Source organism: Camelina sativa, chromosome 9 (assembly GCF_000633955.1).
Source record: "Camelina sativa cultivar DH55 chromosome 9, Cs, whole genome shotgun sequence".
NCBI classification, from domain to species: Eukaryota; Viridiplantae; Streptophyta; class Magnoliopsida; order Brassicales; family Brassicaceae; genus Camelina; species Camelina sativa.
Window position 1 is genome coordinate 14,565,069 of NC_025693.1, and position 12,043 is coordinate 14,577,111.

The following is a 12,043-nucleotide window of genomic DNA, read 5'->3' on the forward strand; positions in this document are numbered from 1 at the left end:
GACAAACGGGTTCACCACACTCTAGGGCGTCGAGCTTCTCTTTTATATGCGAGCTCTAGGTTTCTTCCATCAAACTGTAACGAACCAGAGAAATATAAATAACCGAACTCTATCACAACGAACCGAACTGTAATCGAACTCTACGAACCAGAATAACTGAACTAAACCAAGATTTTATTCGGTTAATTTTGGTAAAATTTTCAGTTTCCAATTAAACCAAATAACCAAAAAACTGAAATTGAATTATCCAAACAAACCGAAGTCGGAAGACTTTAACAGTGCTGTAAACTATTAATGTGCTGTGAAAGGTAGATTTGATAAAAGATTAAAGTTTAAAAACTACGATAAAATGTCATCTTATCGAAAATATTGGGTAGGAACTTAAGAGAAATGAGGAATATATTTTTACCAACAACGATCCAACAGCTTTCTTCCAAATGTGGTTATTGGATATCAAAAAAAATAATTAAAAAGTTTTTATGTGTGTCAGTCTATGTATATGCATCAACACAAATCATTGTCTTTATGTACATGGAACTTATAATTGGTCTCTAGGAAGTACTAGACTTTGTGTGTTCTTTAATCTAGGTTTGGTTATAAACGAATCACCTTTTTGTAGCTTAATGAAGCTGATATATATTCTGATTTACTATAAAAACAACCCTTTAATTACATCTTTTTAGGCAAACAATTCAGGCCTTGTACGTTACTTTCTATCTAATGAAATGGTAACACTTCTTTGATCAAAAAAAAAAAAAAAAAGGCAAACCGCGTCACTTTCAAAAATTCCAGGACAAACTAAAATATTAGAGTGTATAAGAAAATAATAATTTTGAAAATTATAAGTCGACTAGTTTAGTCTAAAAAAAATAATATTGAAAGTCGTTGTTAATAATATACTGTAATTAATCTATTTAATTTATATTTATATCTAAATTTAATACATACATACAGATTAGGAAATGATTAATATATTAAAATTGATTCGAACCAAATCCATATTTTTTACATTTAAAATAAAAATGCTTGAATCTGAATAAAAAACATAGATATTTTATATTTAGAATGGATCTTGAATAATGAATATTTAACCACAATATATTTTATAATTTACTTGTGGTAATTAAAGAAATCTTAAGTATGGTACATTTTAAAAAACGGTAAAACAAATACTCAACGCATAATTAGTTCGTGCTTATGACATAATCATTAAATTACTGGCTAACAAACCATAAAAATAACGATAGTTTTGTTATAATTACAAATACTAGGTTAGTACCCATGCTACGCCGCGGGTTGTTTTTAGATATTTTTTTTTGTATAATATTTTTGTTTCGTATTTTTTGAAATCAAAATTTAATATAAATTGTTTGGAATTAGAATTTACTATTAAGTTATTTAGAATTTTATATAATCTTCTCAAGTGTATGCACTGCCTATTCAAAGTCCATTTCCATAATATAAATATTAATGTAAAACATTACCAAATAGCAACAACAAACATAAATTTACAAAGCAATATATAATACCAATGTACCTCAAATACTTTATGAGCAATCTTGCAAATAATTAATATTTGTTAGTACATCTGCTGTTTTTTTGATCCATGAATAAAGAGTACGCATTTAGATCATCTCCATTGGTGGTATTTAGATGGAGATGGCAAAGTTGCTTAACCATAAAAGGAAATAATTATATGCAAATGTGAGTTAAATAATGGTCGATGCTTTACAGAACGATTTTTAGAACCGTTTAGGACCCTGTACGTGTCACTTTCTGATTGGGTGAGGGAAACATAATTTTTTTTTTTTGCACTCTCTTTCTATTTTTCCGACTTTCATTCTTGTCTCTCTCTATTTGGCGAAGAGTGAACTCGAAACCATCGGATGATCAAATCGTACTCGACTGGCAGCATCGGTTCATCAAATCCGTCGTTATCAAGTTTGGTGCTCTCATGGTCACCGTCGATGAACGCCTCATCAAATTTCAAATTTGGGACACCGTACGCTTATGCTCTCTCTTTCTCTCTCTCTCGTCCTTTATCCTTTCTTCGTCTAATTAGGTCCACTTAAGAACTTAATCACGTTTTTATCGATTAGGATTGTTTTTGAGCCTTTTTGAGCTAAGCTAGATTTTGATTATTATAAAGATTAATTGTCATGATCAGTAAAAAATTTTCTCATTCTTTATAGAAACAATGCCTTATTATAATTTGCTAACAAGTAACAATTATATTTTAAAATCGTTGCCAGAGACTCAAAGTTGGGTTTCTTGATTAAGTTTCATCATAGGCTTCTTATTGAAATAGAAGCTGAGTTCACATGTCTCCTTGTTTCTCGTCAATAGTCTTTGATTCGTTTTTTTCACTCAGCTGTATGACTTGTTAATCTTTTCCGTTGGATGATGTATGGGCTGGACTTGTTTTATGTCTTTTTTTTGGTGCCTTCTGGTTCTAGTTTGCTATGATACGTTTATGATTTAACCAATTGTATGATGTTTAGGCTGGATAAGAGTCTTTTAGATCCATCACCAGATCATATTAAAGAGGAGCAGCTGGAGCTTTACTGGTTTATGACATCACCAGATTAGTATTTCCTTGCAACAGTATATGATCAGCTCCAATTTTCTGAATTCCTCCATCAGCAAAGGTTTTGGCAAGTTATTGGTTCTTTATTTCGTGAACTAATAAATTTAGAACTGCTGTTAAGGTTTTGGAAATTGGTACTTTCATCATAAATACAGGTTCTGGGAATTTACGTTTGATCTTGCATAAAGTTTTGGCTATATGATTGATACTGGCAATGCTCTTTTGGGAGTTTGTTAAGTTAACCATACATCTTAGCATTGTACTTAAAATGATCTTCTTACTCTGTTTTTTTTTTCTGGAATTTTTTACAAGTATGAACGATATATATGAGAAGGATTGCAAGAGTTTTATCATGTGTTGATCTTTCTGCCCTCAAAGCTCAAAAGTCTGGTTCTTTTGGTTGCAGGAGAGAGACATTTAACCATCTGGCAAGTTGGTTGGAGGATGCTCGGCAACATGCAAATCCTAATATGAGTATTATGCTAATTGGGAACAAATGCGATCTTGCTCACAAGAGAGCTGTTAGCAAATAGGAAGGAGAACAGTTTGCCAAGGAACACGGCCTGCTATTCTTAGAAGCATCTGCATTTAACCATCTGTGTTACAATGTGATCTAATTCCCTTAATCTCTCTGGATTTTGCAGTCATCGGGCATTAAGGTTGGCTACATGCGTACTCAAGGTGCAGCAGGAGGCAGGGATGGTGCAATTTCTCAGGGAGGTGGCTGTTGTGGTTAAAAAGTCCTTAGGACACATATCTGCTATAATCTGGTGATCCAGAAACTACTATTGTTTTTATACCATAGTGTCTTGAGCAATCTTCATTCCATTCTCGGTGTATAATGTCATAGCCCCCTCTATAAGTGTATGTACAAGCAAAAAGAAATATATTGACATCTTTAGCATATACAGGTCGCATAGATATGTTGAACCAAGTATCTTTAGCATATACAGATCGCATAGAATCATAATTCTGTTTGCCTACTGGATCAATTGATAAATTATTATACTATTTCCAAAATAAAATTTTTAAATTTGAGCTGCGAGAGTTTCTCGGTTGCGGCGGCCATGGATAAATTTTCTGATGAGAGATATACAACAAAGATTCATCTTAAGAAAATGAACACCCTTTGTTTCATATAAAACTACGACGATGAAGCAGAAGAAATCCAGGAGAAGATAAAACACTCTCTCCTTCGGTTCTCTTCTATTTAGTCCACATAAGAATAAAATCAGTGAGCTGTATTAATGTTATAATTTGATAGGGTAGAGATTTTTACTGAGGTGTCAAACACCTGCTTCAATATTAAGGCTGAGGTGTCATGCTCTGGAGAGAATCACCTTCTTCTTTTATTGTATTGATAAATAGTATGAATTACGGTTAATATAAAAATGTAATTAAATGACGCTTATTCATTTGTATGTATAATAAGAAAAGTGAAACACATATAGAAAATTAAATGTCAATCATGAATTCCTGGTAATGTAACTTTTTCTTTGATACTTTCAAATGAAATTACTTCAGAAATATTTTACACTTATGTCCACCACACAAAAGACCGTAATTGGCAGCAAGTGCACCAATCATTATTAGTTTCTTTCGTATTTTGAGAAATTGATACACACTTTTTATATTGATATAGGTTGCATTGAAACGAAAATGGATACGCGGGAGTAAATCGTTTAGAAAATAAAAAATGATATGTAAACGTTTTGGAAACATATATATATATATATATAAACATATATAATATATATATATATACATATATATATATATATATATAAAAACATATATATATATATATAAACATATATAATCGTCATTGTTCGCTGGTTCGCATCCGGGCTTCTACAATTTTTTTTTATTTTGTTTGAACGACTAAAACAAAGTCGTTTTGGTATTTTCTTCACACATTAATTCCACGTCAGATTGGCCTAACGGTGAAATTAACAGAGTTACTAAATAACCACACTTTTGTATAATTAAGCACAAAATCGTAAGTCCATGTATGTAATTCAAATATTTTAAGAGTCAATGTATGTTTCCGCATATATACTCAATAATCTGATGTATGAATCGAACATATTGGAATTGTCTAGGTACGAAAAAGTCGTTTTTCCTTGTATATATATAATAAAACACCATACATAAAAACAATATCAAATAGAATATGTGAAACAACAAATATGCAAAGCATAAATATTGAATAGTTGAATTAAAACACTAATAATATTATATAATTCTATGTATAATAAATTTTGGGAAAAATGCCATAAAAATCCCCAAGTTTCAAAAATGGGACAAAATAATCCCCAATTTTTGAGATGTCATTTTAATCCCCAACTTTGGGTTGACTTTACCAAAAAAAAGAAAACTTTCTTTGATCTTGCCGTTTTAGGCACAGGGTTAAGTCTCCGTCAGAAGCTAATAGACGGGGTTAACAAACCGTTAGCAGCTTCCGTTTAGCCAAAACGTTGACATCTTATTAACGAGAGAACAACGAAGGAAATAAGAATCCGCAAATCGATTTCTAGGTTTTAGTTTTCAAATCCCCAATTCGATTTCTCAACCTCTCTCTTTTCCGATGAGTTCAAGTTCTATCACATCCGAAGATTGGTCCTGAGAGAGAGAGGTTGAACTTGAACTCATCGGAAAAGAGAGAGGTTGAGAAATTGAATTGGGGATTTGAAAACTAAAACCTAGAAATCGATTTGGGGATTTTTATTTCCTTCGTTGTTCTCTCATTAATAAGATGTCGACGTTTTGGCTAAACGGAAGCCATTAACGGTTTTTTAACCCCGTCTATTAGCTTCTGACGGAGACTTAACCCCGTGCCTAAAACGGCAAGGTCAAAGAAAGTTTGCTATTTTTTGGTTAAGTCAACCCAAAGTTTGGGGATTAAAATGACATCTCAAAATTTGGGGATTATTTTGTCCCATTTTTGAAACTTGGGGATTTTTATGGCATTTTTCCTAATAAATTTTTATATTTTTAAATTATTTATTTATTGATTTTCTTGTTATATCCCGGAGAGAGGTTTAAAATATTTGATTTGGCCACCTAATCACTAAAGTACACTTATATTTTCGATCAAGGGTCTTGAGAGAACTCCAGAGTGAAGCGTGTTTATGCTGGAGTAGTTTCAACAAGATGTGTGACCTACCAGTAAGTGATTGTCGGAACTGTGTGAATGAGGACAAAACACAGAGAAATATCATGTGGTAATTTGTAAGATCGGTAAACAAGTCTTTAAAGTCTTTCGGTTAACAAACCGGCCGTCAGATATGGTTGGACTCACAAGTCGAAAGTGAACGTGAAGCAAATTTTTAGGAATCGTGTTACCTATTTCGTTTCCATATATCAACGAGTTCCGAAACGTTTCATAAACGGAAAACAAATCTCAAAAAGAGTTTTCATGCAATATGGGATACACACTTTTTTACTTGTTCTCACTCATTGTTTAGGGTATATGCAAATTTTTTTTTTTGTTTTGTGGTCATTACTGTTACTATGATATTGTTTCTAATATTTAAAAATTGTGTAAAGTTATTTGGTAGACAATCTATATTGTTTTTTTTTTCATTGATTATATATATGTGGTAGTTGCGGAGCCGGCCTAAAGGCTAGGCTGATGAAGCAGCTGCTTGCGGCCGTATATTTAAAAGCTTTTTTCGACCCTTTTTATAGAAAATTGTCTTTAGTCCAGTGGTATTAATCTCCCTGTAAGAATTTGGTATCTCTGGTTCAACCCTTGGTTGTAACTTTTTTTTTTTCATTTTTTAAACACCTCACTACTTTAGTTTTTTAAAAAAAATTTATTAACAGCCCATCTTTTTTATTTGCTGGTGGCCCTCAAAAACATAGAGACGGCTCTGGGTAGTTGCCATTGAACATTGTACTTTCCGGAGAAAAGTTCTTTGCATTATCCATTTTTGTTGGGTCAACATATTATATTACCATTTTTACATTTATAATAAGCTTTAATATTAGAAGAAACTAATCGATTAACTTCTTTTTTTCAGACGTAAGTTTTCATTTTACTATAATTATTTGAGTGGCAGTATATCTCAGTTACAAACAGGGCCGGCCAGTTGTGCAAATATATTCTCTTTATTATTATATTTTACCAAGAATAATCGTTAAAAAATCTGTATACATATTGGTCAAAGATGAAGGAACTATCTTGCTTTCTTGGAGAGCTTTAGTAGAGAACTTACCATAAAGTTTCACAACAGCGAGAGAGAATATAGGGGTCGTCATCTCCAACTTTATTTTAGAGCACTGCAATGGAAAAACAAACACAAGTTAGAGATCTGTTTAACGAGATATAGAGTGACACCGAGAGATCAGGCTTACTTGTAGATGTAAGAAACGATTCCAAGGATCACACAGAGAAGAACAATGTCGATGCAGAAGTTGCGGCTGGATCTCATCTGAAATCCCCCACCCGATTTTAGCACATAGAGTTCAAATGAGAAATAATAATAATTGATCAAGAGACCGGTCTCTCTTTTAATTTTTACCTGCACAAGCTGTTTCTTAAGCCGAACATTGGTGTTCTTCAAATCAGAAGTTGCTCCATCGACCTAGAAAAATCATGCAGATCTATTATGTGTCTAGTGTTTTGATAGAGCAACAACGTAACATAAACGGCCAATAGATTAATTTCGAGTCTTGTACTCTATTCAAATCAATCAATCCCTTAAGTTTATAACACCACCTAACGATAAAATCAAATCTATAACTCTTTTTATCCCATTCTAATCCTTTCAGAAGAAATAAACAACAATTAAAAGCAAAATAAGCTAATAACCAAAACGGATCAAAGTTCAAAAACACCAACGTTAAAGCCCAAGATAAGCTGCATTACGGTTTTTTTAATATACTGACTAAGGAGGAAGAATCATCACAGGAGAAAGAATCTCACCTTTGTTTCCATTTCTTCCATTAATGGGACTTGCTTGTCAAGTTCCTAAAAATCGAAAAATCATAAATCTCCATGGGTTAGTAAACTATGTTACATGGGGCATATGAGTAAACAACATACCTCGTTCATGTCACGCGCTAAGTTCTTGAGTACATCCAAACCTTCTGATATGACATCAAGACCCTCGTCCTAAATAAAAAGCATAAGCTAATTCAAAATTCTCATCATGGAAAGAAAAATGAAAAAGCTGATCGAAGAAATTCACGTACTTGTTTCTTTTTTCTCATCTCATATTCTTGTCGAAACTGGCTAGATTCTTCACTTTCCTGGAAAAAACCATCATCCATGTCTTCCTCTAATAGTAACCACAGAAGAACAAAAAAAAAATTCATAATGATATTTATAGTCTTGTGATAAGACAAAACCAAGAAAACGAAAGAAACATTATACACTACCAGACATATCAAACTTGATGTTCTTGTTAGGTGCAGAAGCACCTCCCCAGTCATTATTAACTTGCTTTGCTGCATGCTCATTTCCATCAGGTACATCTTGAATCCTATCGGCTAATGCGATAACTAGATCACAACGGGATTCTCGTTCCTCTCTCGTAAGCCCTTTGACCTTCAAAAATTAATACCAAAGTTTGAACACAACCATCTATATATTCCTTATCTTGACTCATTATTTTAAATAAATCAACCATAAGTAATTAAGTTATAAAACCTTCTTAACAGCGAGTTTCTGTAGTTTAACAACATCTTCAGCTAGACGAGCTTTTGTCCTTCGAACCTCAGCATTCATAGCCACCGCTGCAGCTCTATTCGTCTCCGTTGACGCCATCTCCGCTTTCTACATATATTGGATACAAATTTAAACTATAAGAGTCACTGAAAATGAGAGCATATTTATATATGAATTATAATAGTTACAAGTTGTAAACAAAATGCAACAAGAATATTTCATATTCTACCAATCCTCAAGTTTTTTTGTTTGGATCTCAAACAAATAATACAAAACATAGCAAACTAAGAATCAAGGGTTTTAAAAGAAAGAGAGAAAGAAAAAATAAGAGACGAACACGAAGAACAGCTTCAATATCGGAATCAATGGAGGTGAAAAGACGAGAGAAGGCATCGTCCCCGGAAGCTCCGAGCTCACGTTGCTTGTCAACGTCGTACTTGTCGTATTTTTTGCAAATCTCGTCGACTCTGAAGATAATATCAATGACCGGCATTTTCACGTTCACGTGCTTCTTCTTCTTTTTCTCCAATGTCTCCGATTTGGTTCCCTGCTTCTTCGTGCACCATCGTTCTCCATTTTTGGAATCTCTCGCTCTTCGCAAACGAGGCGCGGAGCGTAAACGTCGGAGTTGAAAAGTATTAATAGTTGGAATTTATTTATTTATTTTTTTTTTTTTTTTTGACAACAGTTGGAACTTTTTATTTTTTTCAAAAACATTTTTAATTAGTAATTCGAAATTTAAACGTAGTTATATTCGGCCTATTAGAGGACTTAATAACGGCCCAATTATTATGTGTTTAGAGTTTCATTGAGATAAAATCATATATAAGAGATGTGAGTTGCCTATTGTACAAGTACAACTCGATCTCTTCCCCATCTTTAATTTAAGAATCCATTTGAGCTCTTGGTGACAAAACATAAACTTATTTTCCTATTTTTGTTTCTTGCACAATATAGCTCTAATAAGCTATATCATTTTTAGTTTTAGATTTCTGAATCAATAGTTTTTCCAAAAAAAAAAGAAAAAAAAAAAAGATTTCTGTGTCAATATTTGAACGTAATTATATCTGTCTTGAAACTACTCCCACATGTCCCATATAGCCATATTGTTAATGGTTTCAAGACACAGAGATATATTCACGTTCAAATCAGCTTGCTTGAGTTAACCCAAACTAACTTTGCTTGGGTTAGCTTAATATTTCACAAGACTGTTTTGTGACTGTTTCAAAAAAAAAAAAGTGTTTCTTAATAATGAAATACTGTATTAAATTATAATTAAATTGTATCAAGAATAGTTTACGATGTTAGATATAATTTCTTTTGATATCATGTTTTGTGAATGGATAGATCATTCTCAAATCTACTTCATTAACTTTTGTATTAAAAAAAAAAAGATGTTTTTAATAGGTTAATGAAATGGTTGTCAAACCGAAAAAGAAGGTGAATTTTGGAGATCGCAATAATGTGATTTATTGTCATTGAATTGTATATTATTAATTAATTTGTTTTATTCTCAGCCTATTGGAATTTGGAAACATATATTGTTTCTGTAACATGCAACTTTGTTAGGTGAATATCTAATTTTATCAAAATGAACCTCTAACATAACTAAGTTCTAAATATGAACTTTAGTTAATTCGGTTTTGTGAAAGTTCTAGCCAAATTTAAACCAAAATTAGTTTGGTTTGATATGACTTGGTGTAGTTCGGATTAGTTTTCGTTCATTTTGGTTTCAATTCAGGTTAGTTTAATTCGGTTTAATTTACCATCAATTATTTAGAGCTAGAAAGTGTGATTGTGTTACTAAATTTGATACTCAAAAGGTTTTATTAGTAGGTTAGACCCGCGCGATGCCACAGGATGTTATTTTATATATTTTGATATTCATAAGTATGATTTTTAATATTTTTTTGAAATTATATTAATCATGAAAATTATGGTTTACACAATGCTAAGATAATAGAAATGAACCGAAAAAATCTACAATGGTTTGTAACTCCGTAGTATTTATTATTACCATTATTTACTCGTATAATTGGCTTAACTCTACTATATGCTATGTTTTTTTCTTCTAATATTATTGGAGATATATTAGTGTAGTGTTATTTTGTGGTGTATTTTTTGTAGTTTACAAATTTAATCATCTAAGTTTATATAGTTTGTGTTGTTGTTACATTATTATTTGTTTGTTTCCTTTTGTAAATTACCTATTCTTTTTTATAACAAGTCCACATATGTCAAAGTAAATAAACATATTTTTACTTTAGTTTGGTTTTGTGTTATTATTTAAATATTATACTTATCTTAAATTGTATACAATATTTATAAGGATTATGTTAATTTTCAAAGTTATTATAAAAGTTATAGATGATTTAGTTAATTAAATTAAAACATTTGTTTTTCGATCTTAAATATTGTTTAATTTGTTTCTGGTGTTATTCTATGTAAATATTGAGAGGCAAAGAACCTTTGTTATCACACGCCAAAATTCAAACACTGCAATCATCACTATGAAAGGGAATCACATAGTAAATACATAAGCAATAAGATAGACATATGAGAATTTTTGTTTGATAATATGTAACTAATTTACTCTAGTTTATGTATGCTTCAGAAAGAGAGTTTATCCCCCAATCACACTTGAGAGATTACTCTAGTTTGGTTCATATCCCTTATATGTATAAGTTTTCTCACAAAAACAAAACAATACTGACATGTTGCACTCATAAAGCTAGAGAAATGATTTCTTTATTTGTCCTTAGTTTAATAGTGTTTCTATTTACATACCACTGTATTTTTTTTTAAATGACACCCAAAATTTAATTCTTTTATTTTTTATAACTTAATTGTATCACTTACTTATATTTTCCATAAAAATTTAAGAACTTTTGATTCATATGGTGAGATAATATAAAATTTATATTATAATAATTTCCATAAGTTAAATCTTAATTATTATACAAGAATTTTACATATTCAAATAAAAATAAAAAAAATATATACTATACAAATAAATTTTAGATCCTAAATAATAATTTTACCGATAAATATTATAGATTTTGTATATATAAATTACAGTAAAATTATTTATTAACTGTTTTATTCTGCATATAGTGAGGATTGAATTTAGAATAAAATAAACTGCCAAAATGATGTTAGATTACAAATTATAAGTAACCAAGATGTTTAAATAACCTTGTGTCCCTTAATCTTCACCTTCTTCAGCTGCCATACATAAGTTAATTTGGATTCTTTTATTGTTTTTCTTAGACACTATTGTAATTGGGCTGAGCCAATAACAGAAATCAGAAAAAAATGATGTGGAATGGAGAAGGATTATTATTGGATAAAAATATGGAGAAGGANGAGGATTTCTCATTGCTTCGAAGTTCCTTTCCCTCCTTCTCCCTCTCCAGGATTCCTCGCGATGACAATGTCAGGGCCGATTGCCTCGCTCGATCTTCACGAACCCTACCTTCAGTTTCTACCTTTGTAAACTCGTATCCTCCTGTTTGGGCAACCAATCATGGAGTTCTCTTTTAATTTTAATATAGTTTGGTTGAAAAAATATATATATATATATATATTGAACTGTATTAATCCTTATAATTTGATTGGCTAACTGTTTTAACTGATGTGTCAACTCCTCCTTCAACTAAACAGCTGAGGTGTCAACACTGGAGAGAAACACATTCAGTTTTTATAGTATTGATTATTGAAATTGGATACAGTGAAATTCATGATAGTTGTAAGAAACACATGAAGATATTAAAAGTTTCTTT

General features: G+C 31.3%; 1 protein-coding gene across 1 annotated transcript; it reads right to left on the reverse strand.

Moving 5' to 3' along the window:
• On the reverse strand, positions 6,725–8,844 carry LOC104710992 (syntaxin-72-like). The gene is made up of 9 exons (XM_010427652.2): positions 8,599–8,844; positions 8,244–8,369; positions 7,973–8,141; positions 7,787–7,872; positions 7,638–7,706; positions 7,518–7,562; positions 7,114–7,176; positions 6,947–7,023; positions 6,725–6,871 (listed from the first exon to the last, which is right to left on the reverse strand). The coding sequence occupies exons 1-9, from the start codon at positions 8,752–8,754 to the stop codon at positions 6,859–6,861; spliced, it is 804 nt and encodes a 267-aa protein (XP_010425954.1). The 5' UTR covers positions 8,755–8,844; the 3' UTR covers positions 6,725–6,858.

What these genes read in the sequence shown, in the direction of transcription:
- LOC104710992 (XM_010427652.2), bottom strand. Translation starts at nt 8,754, where the DNA reads ATGCCGGTCATTGATATTATCTTCAGAGTCGACGAGATTTGCAAAAAA. An exon ending in ATATTGAAGCTGTTCTTCGT is followed by an intron (nt 8,370 to 8,598) that starts GTTCGTCTCTTA and finishes CAATATATGTAG; the next exon opens with AAAGCGGAGATGGCGTCAAC. An exon ending in TAGCGCGTGACATGAACGAG is followed by an intron (nt 7,563 to 7,637) that starts GTATGTTGTTTA and finishes TTCGATTTTTAG; the next exon opens with GAACTTGACAAGCAAGTCCC.